The sequence below is a fragment of the Tachysurus vachellii genome, chromosome 17, assembly GCF_030014155.1.
Source record: "Tachysurus vachellii isolate PV-2020 chromosome 17, HZAU_Pvac_v1, whole genome shotgun sequence".
Classification (NCBI taxonomy): domain Eukaryota; kingdom Metazoa; phylum Chordata; class Actinopteri; order Siluriformes; family Bagridae; genus Tachysurus; species Tachysurus vachellii.
Window position 1 is genome coordinate 16,784,065 of NC_083476.1, and position 20,696 is coordinate 16,804,760.

At 38.1% G+C, this 20,696-nt stretch overlaps 3 protein-coding genes and 2 non-coding genes across 6 annotated transcripts; all 5 read right to left on the reverse strand.

Moving 5' to 3' along the window:
* Nucleotides 1–1,766: 1,766 nt before the first annotated feature.
* On the reverse strand, nucleotides 1,767–7,343 carry hnrnph1l (heterogeneous nuclear ribonucleoprotein H1, like). Of its 2 annotated transcripts, none has more exons than XM_060890495.1 (11): nucleotides 7,196–7,343; nucleotides 6,758–6,853; nucleotides 6,505–6,660; nucleotides 5,392–5,535; nucleotides 4,865–5,003; nucleotides 3,791–3,972; nucleotides 3,516–3,628; nucleotides 3,275–3,410; nucleotides 3,080–3,160; nucleotides 2,825–2,923; nucleotides 1,767–2,328 (listed from the first exon to the last, which is right to left on the reverse strand). In XM_060890495.1, the coding sequence occupies exons 2-11, from the start codon at nucleotides 6,840–6,842 to the stop codon at nucleotides 2,240–2,242; spliced, it is 1,224 nt and encodes a 407-aa protein (XP_060746478.1). In that variant the 5' UTR covers nucleotides 6,843–6,853; nucleotides 7,196–7,343; the 3' UTR covers nucleotides 1,767–2,239. The 2 variants fall into 2 exon arrangements, with proteins under 2 accessions (XP_060746478.1, XP_060746479.1); XM_060890496.1 differs by lacking the exon at nucleotides 7,196–7,343 and adding an exon at nucleotides 7,135–7,158.
* An 854-nt stretch (nucleotides 7,344–8,197) lies between these two features.
* Nucleotides 8,198–8,270, reverse strand: trnaa-agc (transfer RNA alanine (anticodon AGC)). The gene has a single exon. It is a non-coding gene; the product is annotated as a tRNA-Ala (tRNA).
* A 360-nt stretch (nucleotides 8,271–8,630) lies between these two features.
* On the reverse strand, nucleotides 8,631–8,703 carry trnaa-agc (transfer RNA alanine (anticodon AGC)). Its single transcript has one exon. It is a non-coding gene; the product is annotated as a tRNA-Ala (tRNA).
* A 536-nt stretch (nucleotides 8,704–9,239) lies between these two features.
* Nucleotides 9,240–15,673, reverse strand: dnajc18 (DnaJ (Hsp40) homolog, subfamily C, member 18). Its single transcript, XM_060891151.1, has 8 exons — nucleotides 15,067–15,673; nucleotides 13,986–14,190; nucleotides 13,734–13,879; nucleotides 13,420–13,632; nucleotides 12,939–13,051; nucleotides 12,465–12,574; nucleotides 12,015–12,187; nucleotides 9,240–10,577 (listed from the first exon to the last, which is right to left on the reverse strand). The coding sequence occupies exons 1-8, from the start codon at nucleotides 15,206–15,208 to the stop codon at nucleotides 10,453–10,455; spliced, it is 1,227 nt and encodes a 408-aa protein (XP_060747134.1). The 5' UTR covers nucleotides 15,209–15,673; the 3' UTR covers nucleotides 9,240–10,452.
* Nucleotides 15,674–16,084: 411 nt separating this feature from the next.
* On the reverse strand, nucleotides 16,085–19,414 carry ecscr (endothelial cell surface expressed chemotaxis and apoptosis regulator). The gene is made up of 7 exons (XM_060890783.1): nucleotides 19,114–19,414; nucleotides 18,064–18,117; nucleotides 17,540–17,596; nucleotides 17,354–17,449; nucleotides 17,225–17,258; nucleotides 16,871–16,941; nucleotides 16,085–16,277 (listed from the first exon to the last, which is right to left on the reverse strand). The coding sequence occupies exons 1-7, from the start codon at nucleotides 19,169–19,171 to the stop codon at nucleotides 16,216–16,218; spliced, it is 432 nt and encodes a 143-aa protein (XP_060746766.1). The 5' UTR covers nucleotides 19,172–19,414; the 3' UTR covers nucleotides 16,085–16,215.
* Between the last annotated feature and the right edge of the window lie 1,282 nt (nucleotides 19,415–20,696).

A 20,696-nucleotide genomic window follows, 5' to 3' on the forward strand; every position in this document is an offset into this window, starting at 1 on the left:
AAGAAAGAAAGAAAAAGAAATCACTGATGCTTCTGGACTCTTTAGTCACTGATGCTTCTGGACGCTTTACTGGATGGTTAAAGGTTCTCAGAAGTAATGGGCACAAAGCCATTTGTTAAAACCTGGGTTTTAGCCCAAACTATTTAACCCTTGATTCATCTCTCTGATTGCACATTTGCCAAATCAGCACCATTTAAAGGTATAATACTGAACAGTGGAAGATGTTCAGAGCGCCACCTTGTGCTTGATGAAGTCAGTGATCGTCTACAGTCTAACGCACATTAGAAATGAGTACAGAATTCCATTTTCTCAATAATTATGGTGAACTGGGAATTTTACTTTATTTAAATAAATAAATAAATAAAAACCCTCATACCTTGTCAGCTTTCTTGTTATTAGTAACCAAATCCCCAAAACAATACCTTTCTGAAAAGTTCAAGGAGTTGATTATTTACATTACATGCTCAAAAGTGACCAAAAACACCTGACCATCAATTGCCCCAGTTACCCTGAATCACGCCGTCCCAAATGACCAAAGCATGTTACGTATATACGCATCATAAATATACGATACACGTGATACTGGCAAAACTAAGTAAACACCTGACCATCACACCCATGTGTACTTGTTGAACACCCAATTCCAGCTTTTGTCTTTGTTTTGCTGTTACGATAACACATCAACTCTTCTGGAAAGACGTTCCACTGTTTTGCAGTGTGGTGGCTGTGGCAATTTACTCATCAGATACAATAGCATTAGTGAGATTGGGTCGTTTTTGGACGAGAAGCTCAGTGTTCCAGTTCCATCCAGTAGTGACGAATGCGGTTGGGGTCACAGCTCGGTGCAGCTCACTTAGGTTCTTCCACACCAACAACTTGACCCGATGTCCCAATACACCTGAATTTGTCCGACATTAACAGCGTTAATAGTTAAATATAATTTTGTTAATCAATATGTTAATCCTCTGTATTAATAAAGATATGTTAACCGTAACTTGGGACAAATACCAATAACAAGTTGCTTTTAGTGAACATTACCCAAAGGTGATCCATTCAAGCACACAGTAAGGGCTGTGATATGCTTAAAAAAAGCAAAGAACTAAATTAGTTGTTAAGAACTACATTAGTTGTATTGTGTGTTTCTGAATGTCTCATACCGCAGACAGTAATGTTATCAATATGTACCTTGAATTTTTGTTTACAATAAAGGCTATTCTGTGTCAGGGTTTAGTTTAGAATTAGATACACTGCATTTTACCCTGTAATTTAGAACAAGAATGCAAAGAAGATGCAAAGAAATTGTAGTTAGCAATTCAGTGTGAAATGAGAAGATAATCCACACAATAACTCTGTTATAAGACAAATGATTTAGTTCATTACAGTGAGTCACACCCACAATAAGGAACCTAATGAGTGCCCTTTTGTGGCACATAGTCTAGTGTGTAAAGCCAACTGATGTGTACAACTTTACTGTATGTAACTTATTAGAAGACACACAGGCGTATCAAGTTGTTGCAGTAACATTGTATTAGAATAAACACATTCATATAAAAATGACCTTTCAATCTACTTTGGACCAAGCACATGTAAGATCGTTAAAGTGGAATAAACACTTAAATGCTTTGGTTAATTAGTTATGTAATTAAGACTGCCTTAAGAAAGTGTCATGAGAAAATAATACTTAAAAGGAGCTTAAACTCTCAACTGAAAGGTATCAAACCTCTCAACCTTCAACAGCTGCTGTACAACAACATACACAGACAGGGTTACAATCACAAACAAGTTTATTTGAGAAATCAGTGACAGACTATGGAAAAGGAAGACATGCCTACAACAACTTAAAGATTAAAAGATCTATGTCCATATCAAATTTGGCCAAAAAATATCATTCCAGTTTTTTGAATTCACAATCTTCACATTATAAAAACCCATAATCGAAAGCAGATATGTTGAAGGCATTCGACACCCTCTGTGCTAGACATTAATGAGAATATTTACAATATACTTTGCTCAAGGGTTAGAGCACAGTCAGCATCAAGGCATGAACCTAACTGTAGGCTACTGTTTTGGTAGATTCACAATACAAGGACGGAGACACTGACTGCAGTGCGAACACTCGAAACATAAGGACCAAGCCTTTTCTCGCTCCTCACAAACAAACAAAATCTGTAACCATTCTGGCACTCTTCTTTTCCAAAAATGTCTCTGTTTGGCCTGGGCAGCTGTGCTGTGAAAGCCCTCACATGCCCCAGCCTCCACCCATGCTCATGCCACCGTTCATGCCCATGGAGCCACGACTGCCACCGTAATAACTGCTGTTCTGGTTACCTGATAAGACAGAAAAGCGCACAAATGGAACGAAACGTCAATTGCTGGTTAAATCACATCTATGGAAAATATTTCAGGAGCGAGAGTCGGACATTTTAAGGGCTATCTAAAATAAAATAAAAATAAATAAACAAATAAATCCTAAATAATTCCACAATGCCCTGCAAAAACCAGGGGTCACAGATGTTTACCATGTTCCCTATTGTCATACTTTCTAAAAACTCTTTAAAAAAAAAAAAAAAAGGTAAGACGCTTGTTATTGTTGTAGCTTTCAAATGATTATTTAAGTATACAGTTTGCTCATGTCTAACAGCTTTTAAGTGTTTAAACAATCTATTAGCTACAGATTTCGGAAAGATTCGTAGCAGATCAAAGGTATTTTTATATTGTATATTTTATAATATACTGATTCTCTTACTGATGGAGAGCCGATTGCATCGTACCGTTTGATTGGCTGTTAAAAAAGATGTGCTTATTTAAAAAGACCTTCACTTACCATAGTCATTGTATCCTCCCATACTGGATTGATTATTATAGCCTCCACCATAGCCTCCGCTCATATTCTGACTTCCATGGCCATAAGACGACTGATTACCTAAAACAAACAGAACCAAAAAAAAAACAAAATGTAACAATCTTTAGTCTTTCTAATTAGAGCCACACCAATCATCTGTAAAAACACTTACTCTATTATTGTACAAATTAATAATGCTGATAAAATACCGAGGTGTATCTAAACTACATAACTTACCCATGCTTCCCATGTGGCCTCCATATCCTCCGTTACTGCCTCGTTCTGTTGAGTTTAAGAAAAGTTCGACGTAACGGTGCTCTGGAGACGTGAAAAAAAAAAAAAGAAAGAAAAGAAAAAAAAAAGGATAAGCAAAACTGAAAAGGATTCAAATCCATTTCTATCCAAATCCAGTTCTATTTCAGCAGAACGTACGCATATTGGCCTTATCCTTGGACATGGCAGCCACGGCGTCCTCGTGTGTAGCAAATTCAACGTCGGCTTCTCCGGTTACACGCCCGTCTGGACCCACCTCGATGTGGACGCGCACGGGGTTCAGAGGAGAGAAGAACTGTGTGGGCCACAAAATAAATATAATCTAAGTACATTTTCTCTGTAATGAAAATAACTTTGTGCTTGTGCGCACACACACACACACACACACACACATCCTTACAGTGTATATGTCATTTTCTGAGGCACGGTATGGCAGCCCTCTCATGTGGACGCAGTGGCCTGTTGTGCTTGAGAAGTTGGAACCACCATCACGGTAGTGTCCTTCTGACATTCCTGGAAGAAGAAAAGCGTTGACATTCATTTGCATAAACTGGGAAGAATCGGTGCTAGAAAGTAAACCACAGTACCTGCTTTATACGCACAGTGAATACTCACAATAAAACTTCAATGCAAGTGAGTCATGGACAAATTCCCGAAAACAAAAATAAATCGCACCTCCTCCATATCCTCCACGCCGTGTCCTGTCGAAGGAGCCTCCTCTGCTCATGCTGTTATAGCCACGGCCGCCCCCACTGGGCCTGTCGTAGGGGCCAGGTCTCTGCATGCTCATGCCTTTACGAGGAGGCTCGTAATGAGTGCGTACTTCAGCACGGCTGCTCTTGAAGATCTCAATGTACCTACGTGTCCAGAGAAAGGTGTTAGTGATATGTGTTAAATACAAACTCAGGTTAATTAAAATCTGTAGGAATACACTGGCCCATAAGGCCGTGATCTGTCACAACTACTTCTTGCTGGTTGAGAACAAGTGAGAGTACAATAAGCCTTTGAGTACCACCTTTGCACACAACATCTCCAGATTTCAAGGAATGTATTGATCAAAAGAGCCATTGTCCAACCCTTCCGTTTCTTTCATCGTAGCCAAACAGAAACGGAAATCTGTTCATTTAATGCCCGGAGATTTAGATGCACGTTTAAAGAATGTGCAATGCACAAAATAAAAACTGAGGTTTTGAGCCTAACATCCTTAAGAATCCAAAAATGTGTTTCCCCAAGCTAACATGGATGTGTTTTTATTCTCGCCTAAGATTTCTGTCTGCAAAGATCACGTTTGAGACAAAACAAAGAGGCTGTCAGATTAAAACAAGCAACTGACCTCAAGGGCTTTAAGCGTGTTATGTCTTTAAAACAAGTTACAATAGTCACAAGGGGACTAAATGTTACATGTACAAAAAAAGTTAACCATAACTCAAATGAGTTGAAGATATCCAAACAAAAAATAAATAAAATCCACAGACAAACAAAAAAGAAAAGTATACAACCCATGATGTGGTGAAATTCCTCTTCTGGAGACGTGTGCATGTCCATGACACTTGCTTGGGTTAATTATGTATAGTGTTAAGACATTGTTGGCCAGCTTTCCAGGCACAGGTTAAGTCAAGTCTCTGACTTACCTTCACAAAGGGCACTTCAGTCATAAGCTTGGTTTAATCTGTGTCTGGCAAACAGGCATCATGACTGAAGTCAGTGCATTCCACAAGAAAAGCAGCTGAACCCGCCAACCATCCCCACCTGTGCCCTATTCTTTCCTTGTGTTTCTTTAGAGCCTTTTCAGCTATTTCCTGTGAAGCAAACTGCACGAAGGCCTCCCCCGTACTCCTCCACATGTAGTCCACCGGCAATGTTATCCCATTTGGCACGATTTCCAACCCTTCAACCCAAGGACAGATAACCCCAGCAGGGGACACATTAAATCACATGCCCATTCATACGGTTACTTACTTTTCATGTTTCTGACAAAATAATCAAATTCATAACAATGACAATATTAAACCATACACACTGACATCTCAATGCATTGAAATGATTAGATGGTTCTACCAGCTTCATCAGACAACCTAAAATTTAAATTGTCTTTGATTGATATCATGAAAGTTTGTCCGGATCAAACGGCTGGCATCCAGAAAATAAAACTTAAGAATCGAGGAGTTAAAACATGCAAATGGTCATAAATGTTTCTATGTGACAGTTAAATCAAACGCTCTTAATTACCAACTTCTAAGTATTCCGTCGTGTTCAGTGACGACAGCTGGACGTACCCGAGAAGAACTGTACGATCTCCTCCTTGCTACAACCGAAAGGCAGGCCACGAAGTCGCACCAGTCCGTCTCCTTCTGTCTCCGGACCGTTTGGACCGGTGTGCTTAAGAACCCAGTCCATCTCCACGTTATTGGATTTAAATACTGTTAGAACAGAAAAAGTTTCCTTAATGCAACAAAAGAATAAGACAGGGTGGTTCTCAAAGTTAGCATTCAAAACAAGCAGCGAATCGAAAAAACCTGAGCAATAAGGGCAAAATCTTCCAGCTGTGAAAATTAGGACAGGAAATTGTGTAAAATTGCATTTTTACATACATTAAATTACAGCCTAACACATCCCTGCATCTCATTCTATCCTATTTTATCATCTATAGCACAACTGTACATACAATTTATTTACTTAAGTCTATTTGTGTTTACATGTGTAATTTTTTTTCTCATCAACATTTCCTCTTATTTTTATTGTCTGTGTGTTGTCGTCATCTCTGTACTGGAACAGTATGACACACCAATTCCATGTACACACAAGAATCCTTATCAATTAAGCTCCTTCTGATTCTAATTCTGTTTACAGCTACTTTCAGAGACTTGTGGTTTGCCTGCGAAAATGTCTTTACTGCAACAGTAAAACGATTATTCATTCTGAATGGTCACATCATTCACTGACGATTTACAAAGCTGACCTTACACTTCAATTAGCTTTTGTTGTATTAGCAGAATACGTTTCAAATACCGAACGCATTACATTTATAGCGTGGGCCAGACGCCCAGGGGACTTAGATTTATCTCATTTATACGACAGAACAATCGAGGATTAAGAGCCTGGCACAAGAGCCCAATAGTGGCAGCTTGGTGATCCTGGGATTCAAACACACAACCTTCTGTGCACTAAACCAACACCAATAATCCACTAACATAGAGGGAAATTGTTGAACATTCCAAAGTATTTTTCTTGAATTTCTGATAGAGAAATTCAGGCTTATAGCACATAAAAGCTCAATTCATCGAAAATGTTTTGCCTCACAAGTAGGGCATGAATATTGGACTTGCATTTGACCGATTCTGTGTTTAAATTAAAATACAAACAGGCAAAGAAACGTCCAGCAAGTCTACCTTCGACATATCGGTGTCCCATGGTTTCTCTGTCCTTTTTAAGAGCAATCTTCAGGTCATCTTCTGACTCCAACTCCACAAACGCCTCTCCACTCGGTCTGCCTTCCCGGGTGTAGGTGAAGTGGATGCTAGTTCCATTATTAGCGACTTTGCAATCTGAAAAGGTTTTTGTTAAACACCAATTAAATAAAAACAGAATAAGGGTCAAAAGATGTGTACTAATATTACACGGTTATTTACATTATATTCTTACCAGAAAAGAACCTAGCGACTTCATCCACAGAGCAGGACCAGGGCAGACCCCGAACTCTCACCACAAATCCCTCATCGTCAGCCATGATAAGCACAACTTTGTCATCAAACACAAAGCACACGAACATTCACGACACAACAATAAACCATGTTCTACAACCGCATCGAATTAAGAATGGTTATAACTAAAACAACAAGCTAAAAAGCTCGGAAGTGTTAATGAAGCTAACAAACAGAACAAAGGCCAAAAAGCAAAATGGCGCCTAACAGTAAACAAAAGCCAGGCCAAAAAAATAAATAAAACAACAAAAACAACCAACACACAGTATCTTTAAAACCTAGGCTGGCTCATTAACGTGTATAAACATATATACATACCTTAAATTAATATAAAAGTACAATACGACTTCCACAAAGTATGAAACGATGATAAAAATACCTTGTTCGTAATTATTCAGCGTGCTCGACTTCCACTCAGACACCACTTCCGGTTAGAGCAACTGCTCTTCTTCTGCTACGCCTTATTTGAATCGAGAACGAGTCGACTCTTTGAACCAAATCGAGACGCGTATATTATTGTGCTTAAAAAATACTAGCATTTTCACACAGACACACAAATCAAGTGACTGCAACAAAACACTACATAATAAATCACAAGAATGCTGCGGGATGCTTTAATGGTCCATATGGATGAATACACGACACCTATGGCGTGAAATCGGCACTTCATTTTTTTAATGAATCTTTCTTTTGAATGTATTTCGAGATTGCAGTATGCGCCGGTTGAAAGTCATTTTAAAATAATTAAAAATGTACGGATTAAAAAACTGTGGTCCAACAAAAAATACCCGGGATACTCAGAAAGAGTAAACGAGCTGAAACTCTGTTCAGCTTTGAGAGTGAGTCGTTTGAAAGTTTGAACCGATTGCACCGAGTCACTAAAAGAGTCGGAATTCTCGTGATCAGTCGGATGCACAGTGCCCACTGCTGTACTGGGTCGGCATTCGCAGTAATAAAGTACTAAAATACACCGATTCAGTCCGTTTTGGAGTTGATAACACTTTTTTTTATTGTCTTGTATAGTGTTATTTATGTCTGTACTTTTGAGAGTCACAAACAGTTGGAACCAAATTTCTTGTGTGTGTCAACACACTTGGCCAATAAACCTGATTCTGATTCTGATTCTGAATATTGTCGAATAAACTGAAATGATATGCCGTAAATCTGCACCTGAAGTACTTGCAATTTAGTTGTATGTCACTTAATCGTACAATTATTCATATTTTTTCAATTTTATTTATGTTCGCTGTTATTTATGTAATGCCTGGGCACCATCTAAAGAGTGAAACCATACGTAGTCGTTAACCGCAGCGTGAAAATATGATTGTGTAAATGCACATTTACTAAGATATTTAATATTTGGTTTAAAATGTAGCATATTTGGAGGATGCGGGCATCGATCCCGCTACCTCTCGCATGCTAAGCGAGCGCTCTACCATTTGAGCTAATCCCCCTTGCAGGACGATGCAAGCAAGCAAGCAAGCAAGCAAACAAACAAAAACAACAGAAGCCATGTGCATTAATACATGCACAGTCTACATAGAATTTGACCGATTCTACAACTTTGAAATTATTAGCCTCAATAAACAAATCTAAAGCATTTTACATCGGTATACGATTTTCCGAATGTGTTCCATTAGTACTGAATGCATCACTGAGATGCAGAGCAGATGAAGACATTATGATACGATAATTCTATATAAATACTACAAATATCAACCGATCACTCATTTTAAATTATTTCAAGTTATTGCGCAAATAACAACCATGTTGTTGGACATTTTATTTTTTGGAACAAATAATAATAATATAATTGGAGGATGCGGGCATCGATCCCGCTACCTCTCGCATGCTAAGCGAGCGCTCTACCATTTGAGCTAATCCCCCGCCGATTAACACAACTCCGTGAATGTGCTTCTATAAGGATTCCTGGATTAACATTCAATCATGAAAAACGTGCATTGTGAATAATAGAGTGGGAAATCATTGCTATTACAGAACATATGAGTCAAACCTGATCCCAGGATCTGAAGGTGTGATCTGACATGAAAGCACAGGGTCGTCATGCCAGGTGGTGTTAAAGATCTCCCCTTCTGTTCAGAGATGTTTTCCCCACTTTAGCACAGATGACATTGTCTTCTCTTTTAAACGAATTGTTCTTGAATGATGGGGAGAGTTTTTGAGTAAGATGTTTAACAGAGCCTTTAAAAGCAGGCATCTCACACCGTTCAGTAGAACCGATGCAGCTTCTTGGAAGATTAAAGTATTTTCACGATTCCAAATCTTGGCTAAACATATTCTTACTGATACAAAAAGCTTAGTACAAAACATCACCGAGTCAGTGAGATAAGCCTTGAGGTTGGTCATGAACAAGAGAACCTTGCAATCATTTTTACTTCTTGCGAGAGTGACATTGCATAAGATATTAGAAGAACCATACGGTACTTTATTGTAGAATTCAGGAGTAGAAGAGAATGTTCAGTGTTTCAATTAAACCAACACACAATGTCTCAGTCTGCATCAGCTAACCACACACACTGGTCCAGCTAATAAGTGACATCACTGCTACAACTCAACTTGATTCCTAAAAATCAGTTCCTGACATGAACTGTGTGTTGCACTGATGAGCATTCAGCATGGCTGTCAGGCATTACAGTGTGCTGTGATAAACAACTTTAGGACTAGTGTTCACTTAACATGAGGTATAAGATATTAACATGTCAACAATTCAAACAGTAACAGTTTAAGGCTAACTTAAATGAACTGCGTGAGGACTAAATTAAACCTTCTGGATTGACCATGATGTGTAACACAAAGCGAAATAAAACTCCCATTGCATTGCATGCACTTCTGAAAAAAATGTCTCTCTAAAATCTGTCAATATAGATATTGAAAAAGTGACTAATATAATGACTTTTGGCAAGGGTGTCAGAGCATAAAATGCCTTTTTCTTCTAACACCACAAATGACTTTTAAATACTAATGTCCTGAGACACCAAGCATCAATTAATACATGACTTAAATTAACTCCAGTAAAACAATTTTACCTTTATGCAAATGACGTTTGGGGTTGTGTATTTTGGGTTAATCTTTTTAGGTCAGCATAAACAAACAAAAACAAAAATTCTAGTGTTCTGAAATGCAACTGAAAAGCCTTCAACCTGATTAATTCCAACTAAACATAAGTCAGTGCACATAAAGAAAAATAAATAAGATGAATTAGTTCAATAAATTAAATTATTTCTTATTATTGACTGTCTACTATACTACTAAAACTCAGGCATATTAAATAAGGAGTATGTACAGAAGAATCTAGTATCAGTGCATCTGGAGCCTAAAATCCTTAATGTAAGGAAGTAAAACCCAGCTCTAGCACAAATACACATAAGCAGGTCCTCTGTGATGAGGCTACGGGTCACTGTTGCAAAAAGCTGACTGAAATGATCACTTCCAGCAGCTTGAGTGCATTCCGCCATGCTGGTGCCTTTACCAATTCAGCAGGGCTAAAAGGCACAGCATTATTCCTATAAACTCTCTCTCTAAATAAAGTGATTAATCACAGCACAGATTAATCACAAACATTAAAACCTTTTAGGTCTGGGTAAAATCATGTTGTATGATAGAGGATGTCCTTATTTAGTTGCCCCTTTGGCGGCCCACAAAGCGATGCAGCTTCTCACAGTGGTCCAGCTTCATGGTCTCAGCTTTCTGCTTCAGCCGCTCGTCACGATAAAGCTGACCCAGGTTAGCCAGGTCAGACTCTGAGAGGTACACAAATCCCAAAGTTAGTACAGACTAAACATGTTGTTAACTCTAACCATGTATGTGTTTGAGAACCAATGCAATTCCATTCCAATATAATCCAAATCAATTCCTTTGACCATCACTATTTAACATGTGTAATAGGGGTGAGAGGAATGACCAAAAATCTGTTTCACGGAATAAGTTATTTTATTTTACGGTAGCGGTATAGATCACAGAATAATAATATTTCAGGTAAATCAACAAAAGGAACGTGCTTAATATATTAAATACCACTTTAACAATAAAAAATAGGCTCTCTCGTCTTATTTTATTAATTTTTCTTTTATTTAGCATTAGTAGTGAATGAGACTCAACTTTTAGATCAACCTCACCATAACAATAAATAGGCCTCATTTTTAGAGTTTAAAGAGAACAGACTTTTTTATTAATATCAGAACAGATTAATACATTCTCAAAGCAGTGAGACAAATTAAACTTCAGTAACAAGCGTTTTGAGCAGATCATGAAATCCCTTCTTTTCCACTGTGTAAACTGGTGACATGTCTTTACAGATATGCATAGTAATGGCTTGTGTTATTTCTTTCCATCTGCGTGAGGTTTTGTCATATGGAGTGCCTCTGTTAAATGATTCGGCCAAACTAGTTTGAGATTGTTTTTTGCTTTTAGCACCAGATGTTGACGGAACACCTGATGGAGCGCATCTGTTGGCTTTCGTTGTATTCTTTGACATGCTTCATTTTTAGTTGATAATACAAGTTACTCGTGCTAGCATGGCTAACGGTTACATTCGTGTGACACAGTTTGCAAATCACATTTGTCTGCTCTTTGTCAGCCTTTGTAAACCCGAACCACGTCCATACCACTGATGTCGCGCCTCGTTTCACAACAAGTTCCTCCTCCTGCTCGGGATTGGTTTGTGGGATTTCTTTATCAGCATGCATGTCTTTCTCCATGTTTTTCTTCTTATCTACGCTTATGTGCCGCTTCTCAATCGTTCTCAGATTCAGGCGTGCTACATGTGAGGTTAACCACGCCCACTAATTTAAATTTCACGGTATGCACGGAATAGAAAAACCTGTAACGATAGACATTTTATTCCGCGGAAACGGAATATACCGTCATACCGCCCAGCCCTAATGTGTAAATGATGGTATTGATAAGCATTACTAATTTAAACAATGCAATGGAAAAGCATCATGAATAAAATGTTACAATGATGGAGCTGAATCTATATTCACATACAAACCCAGCTACTTAGTGCTTGATTTATGAGTGTTGGGTTGTGAACCGTAGCATTTAATCCTATACATGTAAGTTCATGCTGTTTCTTTAATGAAGAAATTCCATTAACAGAGTGTAGAATTCATCATTAACCACATGTCAAACAAATGAAGAGAATTTGATTATATGGACATACTGATGAGCATACTCACTCTGTTGCTTCTCTTTCCAGCAGCTGCTCTGTAGATGGTCTATGTAATCAGTCTCAATGGTCTTCTCCAGTTCATCCAGAGCTGCCCCATGGTACTCCTTCTCAAAGCTCTTATCCACATAATACTGGACACCCATGTGCTGAGTCTCTCTGGACACCACCAAACCCATGGACCTGTAGGACAACGTTTTATCATTGTGGTCACTATTGAAACCTTATTAATCCTCAATGCTTTCAAAAGGTATTCATAATTCACAGCATGATAACCCCATAAACCAATCCCAGTTTTTCCAAAGTTCATGGTATCTACTTTCAAACTGACGTAGTCCTTTGATACAAAAACTCTCTGTACCAGTTTGACATTTTTGATTACAATGGCTACATCAAACATGTATGCTGTAATACTATCCTCACAGCTTGGGATGAGGTCTCTGAGAAAAATCAGACTCACGGTTTGTAGAAAAGGCTGTAAGGGGGATTAGTGGCCATCAGCTGTGTTATTACAGAGATGAGGATTAGCACCAGGACAGGCAGAAGCTGCAGGAAGGCAGTGAATGTATTCTAAAAAAAATAAAATAAAAAAAAATAAAAAATAACAACAACCCAAAGAAGTAAGTATTTAAAAGAAAGAAAGAGAAAAATACAACAACTAATGACTAATTTTATTTAAAAGAGAGCGGGGAAAAAACCCCACTACATCCTTGGCCAAACAATTCACATTCTTGCTCTGTTTCTGCTCTACACAAACATTTGAATTGTGAGTGTGTATCTGAGTGCCTTAAACTCCCTGATTCAAAGCCAGAGGCATGTCATTTAGTCTAGAGACTGGAATAGCACTTTCCTTAATTTCCTAGTTTCATGTCTACATTAGGCCCAATAGTAATAGTAGTAAGGAAAGGAGTGATGGATAAGGAGTATGACTGACCTGGCTGCGATTTTCCTGTACTTCCTCCTCCCGTCTCTCATATGCACGTCGTCTGCGTGGCTGGTAGAAATGTGAATAAGTAGCTCCTCTGTTTGTGTATACATGAATGTTTCCTGTAGTAATGCAATTAAAATTTCAATACAAACGTAACAAATTTACTGTATGTTAATGTATATACACAAGCACACACAGTACACTCATACTTTAAAATACTCATACTATAACTTAAATTCTATTCAGTAAAAAGTTGCATTAACGTGAAGGCAATTTGATTTTACGTAATGCTTGCGTTTAGAGAAAAAACACAAAAAAACCTCAGCACTGTGACCTTTACTGGTATTATGTGTTTTAGTTTTTTGTCCTGCTTTTGAAGCTCAGCACTAAAATAGTTTCTGTAGTGAAAAACATTGTAGTGCCTTGATCTTATTTCACATGTCAGATCTGAAAAAGATATGTCTATAAATACACCCTAAAGACTAACCTGTTGGAAACCTGCCACCAAAGAAGATGTTAAAGAGCTCTTCTGGTGAGATGTCGGCCTCAAAGTCCCTGTGGAAGGTCCGTTGGTGTGTGTGAGCGTAACGAGGTTGGGCTGAGGAGTGACCAGCTGTCTCTGCAGCACCCTGTTCACCATATTGATCATATTGCTGCCTCTTCTCTGGGTTACTCAGCACTGCGTAGGCATTACCAATAGCTGGAGAAAGAGCAAGAGGTGTAGAAAACAGTAAGTACAACAAATCTCAGGGTAATCAAGCACTACACTAACAAATGTCATTGCTGAATGCAGATCCATACCTTTAAAAGCATCAGTAGCTCCAGGAGCACAGTTCTTGTCTGGATGAAAACGCAGTGCAAGCTTACGATACGCTTTTTTCAGATCCTCATCACTAGCATCTTTTGGAACACCCAGAATCTCATAGAAATCTTTACATCTCTGTATCCTGTCAGTATAAAAATATAGGGCCTGTGTCGCTAATGAAAACACAGTAATACTATAGAACAGGCACAGATAAACACATCTCATTGTCTGTTGCTAAAGGAACGAACCTTAGGACTCCCTGCCTCTGTTCTTCAGTGTAGCTTTTCTTGTCATCGCTCGATATCTCATCAGCATCTCCTGTGCTGTAACGCTGTTGCCGCCGCCGAGTGGATATTTCTTCATCTGTGTTCCTCCACCCGGGTGGTGGAGTGTACGTACGCTCGGTTTCTGGAGCGGCTGCACTCCCGTTCTTCACAATGGCATCAATGAGGACTAATTGTTGATAAGAAGGAAGATGGTATAAGTGTGTGTGGGATATTTTTCAGCCTTTAAGTGTCAGTACTTTCTTAAATAGGACATCTAAATGTCAAACCAAAAAGTCTAAACAGCTGAAACATCAAGTCAGTCAGTCAGTCACCTTTCCCCATGAGAGCAACTTAATACTGCTTACAAACTGAAAAGCACACAAATGTACACATGATCAAGCTTTAAATCAATTGTTCTTCAAAAGACGTAGAAAGTCTTCACGATTGAACGTTTGATGTTTTCTATTATAAGCCTTTATTACGTTTAAAGAACCTTCTCTCTGAATTTTGGTATAATTTGACAACAGGAATATACAGAAAATCAGCTGTGTTTAAAGGACGACGTTAGTAACAAACCAGCATCGTATCACAATCAGAATCAGGTTTATTGACCAAGTGTGTTGACACACACAAGGAATTTGGTTCAAGCGGTTTGTGACTCTCAAAAGTACAGACATAAACAACACTACAATATATTAACATATTAGCAATGAAAAGCCTAATATTGGATTATATTCCTAACGCATAAATGTTAGTCGTGCTCACAGTTACATACAGCCAGTTTATTTAACTTGAAAACGTATTAGTTTAATTTACTAAGAATTACCAGGTCATTTTATTTAACCATGAAAATTTACAGTATGTACCCTGGGGGTGGTAAATATATAACTGATTTTGGCTGCATTACTAAACGTTTGGTAATGAAGGGGGGGGAAAAAGGAAGTGTAAGAACCAAACGGACAACTGAGCCCAGGGTTGATCATGAGACATGAAGTTAGTAAGTAATATCAAGACGCTGCACTTTCTATTTAAGTGCCAGCGTGTAAATCCTAAGGTTACTCACCTCGGGCTCGGGTGCTGGGGTATATTTTCAGTGCTTCATATAACATCTGCAGGGCTTTTTCTTTCTGTCCTAATCTTAGACATATCTTAGCTTTCTCTATCAGTCTGTCCGATTCTTCTTTATCAGATCCAAACCCAGGCATCTCTACAAGCTGCTACAGATAACGGTGCTGCCTGCTTTAAAACGGAGGACAAACTAAATGACAGCTGCAAAGACAGGGTGCCAAAATAAACACGAATTACAACACCGAAACTGGGGAAAACTTTTCTTTTTTTTCCCACATATGACGACGCTAATGCTGGAATAACAACAACGCTAACAGGCTAATTTATGTGGACGTTAGAGATATCTGTCAGACGCTAAATAGCTAACAGGCTAATAACAGCTAGCGAGTAGCAGATTAGTTTCCGATATTCGGTAACATTACATCCGTTTTAACTCCGTTTCAGTCCCAAGTACTTCATCTGCTACCAGACAAAAACATTTATGAAACTCAATGTCACGTTATATTTCATTTTAAAAATTATAACCGTGTTATAAGCGAGACAAGTATCGAAATAGCGGTAGCTAGCAACCGCCATAGCTAACCGGAACCGGAAGTACAATAAGGCAGCCGGCATTGCCCTTATATGGTCTTTCACACTGCACCATGTGTTCTAAATGTCATGTGTTTCAGTGGGTCAACAATTTTAATGTTCCTGCAATTATGCAATTAATGTTCCTGCAATTATGCAATTAATGTTCCTGCAATTATGCAATTAATGTTTCTGCAATTATGCAATTAATGTTTCTGGAATGAAACTGAAAATAGCAAATATTTGGAATGTAACAGAAAGACAGAAGCTTTTCTTATGTCTTATATGGATCATGTCTGAGACTGTAACAGAGGTCATTGAGGTTTTCCAGTGAGTTGTTAAGAATATCAAAACATCACACATTCACCATTCATATATTATATTATGGGATCATTTAATTTTACATAAATAATTGCAAATGGGAGACAAACTGTACAAAGAACGTAGAACCGTGTCATTTTAATAGAACTTTGTTATGTTATTGTTGAATAGGTGAAATGAAAAGGCAGTTGTTGGGAGTCAGAAAGAAAAGGCAGTGCATGGAGTCTGTTCACTGCCCTGCTCTGATTCGGACCTATTGGTATTCATCGTCCAGTGCTGTACTGTAAATGGAGGAGATCCGTAGAGATTCTGTGTCTATAAATAAAGAAAAGAGAGAAATTATCGCACACACACACACACACACACACACACACACACACACACACACACACAAAGTTACCTCCTTAATGCAGTCAATGATGTAGCAGAAATGCAAAGTATTGCATTCTCAGAATGACTCAGAATCAGAATGTGGAAAAATATCATTTCCTGGCCTGGTTGACTGTACCAAATGGGTTGGTTTGAGAAACTGTAGATCAGTGTTTATTTTACACAGAATGGTGTGGAAAAACAAAAAACATCTAACGAGCAGCTCTTTGGAAAGGGGGGAAATACCTTGTTGATGAGAGAGCTCAGAGAAAAATGGCCAGATTGGTTTAAGCTACCAGGAAAGGTTTATTTATTCAAATAATCAACCCTTTAAAAAAATCCTAGCATTCGGAAAACTTGAGATGGACCGCTACAACAACCAAAGAATGTGTCAGACTAGCACAGGAATCTGAGGCTATCATGGCACAGACTCAATTGAACAGTTGAAGATTTAAATAAACTGCATATATGGGAAGCTGCGCGCACACACACACACACACACATATATATATATTCCACTGTATTTCAGAAACCTTTACCAGTGTCTGTGCTTAATGTCCTCATGGAGACTAGCATTATGCTTTCCCTCTCTCCAGCTTGTCTTACTTGGCTGTAAGAACATTAAAAATCACAAATCACAAATATATCACTGATTTGCTTACATCAGCAGTGTCCAATCTTATCCACAAAGGGCCGGTGTGGGTGCAGGTTCTCATTCCAACCAAGCAGAAGCCCCAACTGATTTCACCTGTTTAATCAGTTGTTCTTGGCTCTGGTGTAGCTTCTGCTTGGTTGGAATGAAAACCTGCACCCACACCGGCCCTTTGTGGATAAGATTGGACACCGCTGGCTTACATACATTCAAAAATGCATTTATGAAATTTAGTTCATACCCTTCCGACGTCACTGAGCCATAGTTTTTGACACCTACAAGGTAGATATAAAGGTCATTATTTTCTAATGCATTAAACTGTGGGAAAGCACACACACACACACACACACACACATACACAGCACCTCACCCTCTTCCTTTGTATTACTGCACCATCCTCTGAAGTTAACAACTGTTACCAAGATCACCATAACAATGATCAAAATGAGAATGAAACTCATCACACCTGCCAAGAAACAACAGAATCATTATAAAAGTGAATTTAACAGATATCTCTGAACATTCCTGATTCCACAATTTGATGTGATGTGTCTACCAAAGGCTAAAGTGGTGAGCCCGTTTTCTGGTGTCTGTGTTGGATGAGCAGCATCGCCTGCACATAGAAGAAGACGTTACAGACCGGACTGCATCCTGTACAGTGGGGTTTACCGGGATGATATTATACCAGCAGGACAGAAGATTAAGAGTGAACGTTATAGTGTATAATAAATATATCTTAACCCTGTGCTGTTTGTTTGTACATTATAATTGAATTGGATTCTTATGAGCCACTTTGGTTTAATCTAATTTAAATAAGAACCAAACCACAATAAGCAAGCATGCAGGTAAATGAAGGCAGACTGGAAATAGCAGGATAGATGCCGCCTGACAACTATAGCAACATCTAACTGACATTATCTACAAATATTAAAAAACATAAAGAAGCAGCTTTATCACCAGCTGAAATGTTTTCAAAGGTCAATATCGAGAAAAACCTTTTAATACTCTTCACCCTAAGCCTAGAAATGAATCTAAGTTATTCATATGGAGTTTACGTCATGTAAAATTGTAATGCATTACCTGTAGATTGATTCTGAGTCACGTTAGTTGTATTTGTATTTGTACTGACAGTCACTGTGGAAACAGTATAAAACATAATATGCTTAATATTAAAATTTTTGCAAATAACGTAAACCTTTTCATGTCATTCCCCATTACATTAAACTCGTTAATGAAGTCATCAGATATAACAAAATGTTCTTGTCTTCTACGAATCCTCATACAGATGCTTTAATGGGCATCATGGACATTTCGCCACTGTTATCTGATTACACACACACTGACTAGGCTTATGTCCATTTTGTTATCGCACATAAACAGAAAAGCACAACATTCAGTTTGTAAGGAAATCAGAGTTATTACAGCTCTGAGATTTTAGACCTCTTTAGAGAAACTGTTGTTGGTGAAGTTTTGACCTTGTGTGTGTGACTAGAAGTTGTTTGTGACTAGGAATTGTTATTAGCAGAGACTGTTTGTGTAAAATATTAGAGGCTCAGAATGAACTGGAGATGAGATGGTGAGACTAGGGCTCATAAACAGCGGCGTTGTGCATCAACTCAATGATTGATGATGTTTTCCACTCTTCAGTTTATTTGTTTGAATCATACTTATAAAATCTGAATGTAACTAATAATCAGGGCCCATGCTACACCAGTTTACTCTTGCCCATGCCTACCAGTGTGCTATTTTCATAAACTGGCTTCTTACCAACATTATCTAAAGAGGAAGATAGATAAGAAAAAATTAAAAAATAATTTCATATCATTTTGGTAAAATGTGTTTCCTTTTCTTTTCTTTTCTTTTTTTTTTTTTGAGGCTGGATATAATTCTAAGCACACTATAGGCAGAAAAACCCAATTCTGTCAATTTTCTTAGAATGTCATACATTTGATTTGCTTCTGTTTGTATTGCATAAATTGCATTTATGTTATAGTAACAATTGTGAAAGATTTTGTGAAAGGTATATAAAAGAAAGTACGTGATTTGTGGATTTAAATCTTGGTTCCAGATATGAGGAATTTGTGTAAAGTATGTAATAAAGTTCTATTAGTAGGTATATTTCTGACTTACCTGCAGTAAGTGATACAGACACACAGAGGACAATGAAAGTAGATAAGAGCAGAGTCATGGCTTAATCCACAGAGTTTTAGATATGTTCCTACAGAAAAAGGCTGACTGTTAAAAGTCACCCGGCATAGATATTATTGTATAAAAAAGACAAAGAAAGTCAACTTGAAAGTATGCACATATGAAAAGTCCACAGCAATATGCAGTTCCTGAGAAACTGTTTCCTTTGATGATGGAAGGAATAAGACGGGGTAAAATTTGGTTGGATCCTGGTGTTTTTGACTGTGCGTGTGTGTGTTTAATTATGCCCACTCCTGGTTTGAGGGAGAGACTGCTGTGGTCCTGTTGGTGACCTACAGTTTCCTGTGAATGAATAGGAGGAAGAGGATGTAGCGTTCTCATGGAAAAGCAACTCTCTGGCCTTGTGTTTGTGCTTCAGCCTGGCTAAGAGGAAAAGGTTTCTCGGAAAAACACTGTATAGTATATAACAACATTAATAATAACCAATAGCCTAAAATAAATTGAAGTCAAAAGGCTATAATGCTAAATTAGAATTTTTAGTGGAGTTGATTTGAACTCCGTAACACAGCTGAGTGTCAAAAGAATTTGAACAAACTAACCGTGCTTTTTATTTTTCACAGAGAACTGAAAGCAAAAAAAAAATTATTTTGTTATTTTGCTCGTAAAAAAAAACCAAAAAAAACAAATTGCGTATTTCTTGCAAATTCTTCAACCTGTTGTTGCCGATAAGACACATTATATATCTAGCCAGACATGGAAACCGATAGAACAATGTATATTAAATGTGCTAGTCACATGCTTTCGGCACTGTCCGTTTGATTAGATTTGTTGCATTCAAATAGGTTTTTCTTTTAAAAGACGTTTAGAAATGTTCGATACAGCAGATGTTGCTCCTGTCACCATTGTCACAGTGTGTGAGAGAACACTGAAGAGTTATCATTACTAACTGTCTTGACTCCTGCTCCTCACACACACACCATAAACAAAATGTGTGTTAAGCAAGCAAGCAAGGGGCAGCATGTCTCCTGCCCAAATGGACCCTTATTAGTTCATGTTGAAGTTCTCGTTTGACCTCAAGTTTTAATATTAAATCAATGGTCCTACTGTTGCACAGCATCATAAAGGTGATCAAATATATCAGTCTAAGAGCAGTTAGTTAGTGTTTCGACAGGACATGTTGTGAATGAGGACTTTGTGAATATTAATAATTGTTGAATGACTGATATACATAATATAGTAGTATACGGTTGGGTCCTGATCCGCCTGTCCCTATGGACGAGAAACCAATGGAAGCCATGACACAAATCATCAATCCTGCAGGATTCCCCTTTCTTTTTATGCATGATTACATTTGGCCAGTGATCTCTTGGGACGTAATATTTTATCCATGACGAGGAAACCACACATGACAGGGACAGAATGGCAACAGACACAGCAGTTCATGCATATTTTATTCAAGAGTAAAAAAAGTGATTTGTCCCATAGGGCATGCTTACAATGTGTATTAGCATTTAGGAATCAGATGCCAAAACTTAGCTAAAGAGAAAATTGCAAGAAAAATTAGT

Bases quoted from the DNA above. Each gene is read 5' to 3' on its own strand.
- dnajc18 (XM_060891151.1), bottom strand. From the start codon at position 15,208: ATGCCTGGGTTTGGATCTGATAAAGAAGAATCGGACAGACTGATAGAG. The intron at 13,052-13,419 runs GTTAGTCTTTAG...GCATTACTACAG, and splicing joins TGGTGGCAGGTTTCCAACAG to GAAACATTCATGTATACACA. The intron at 12,575-12,938 runs GTCAGTCATACT...TATTTTTTTTAG, and splicing joins TACAGGAAAATCGCAGCCAG to AATACATTCACTGCCTTCCT.
- ecscr (XM_060890783.1), bottom strand. From the start codon at position 19,171: ATGACTCTGCTCTTATCTACTTTCATTGTCCTCTGTGTGTCTGTATCA. The intron at 17,597-18,063 runs GTAATGCATTAC...TTCTATGTGCAG, and splicing joins GACTCAGAATCAATCTACAG to GCGATGCTGCTCATCCAACA. The intron at 17,450-17,539 runs GTAGACACATCA...GTTTCTTGGCAG, and splicing joins GCTCACCACTTTAGCCTTTG to GTGTGATGAGTTTCATTCTC.
- hnrnph1l (XM_060890495.1), bottom strand. From the start codon at position 6,842: ATGGCTGACGATGAGGGATTTGTGGTGAGAGTTCGGGGTCTGCCCTGG. The intron at 3,973-4,864 runs GTGGGGATGGTT...CTGGACACGTAG, and splicing joins AAGGAAAGAATAGGGCACAG to GTACATTGAGATCTTCAAGA. The intron at 3,161-3,274 runs GTACGTTCTGCT...TCACGTCTCCAG, and splicing joins CAAGGATAAGGCCAATATGC to AGCACCGTTACGTCGAACTT.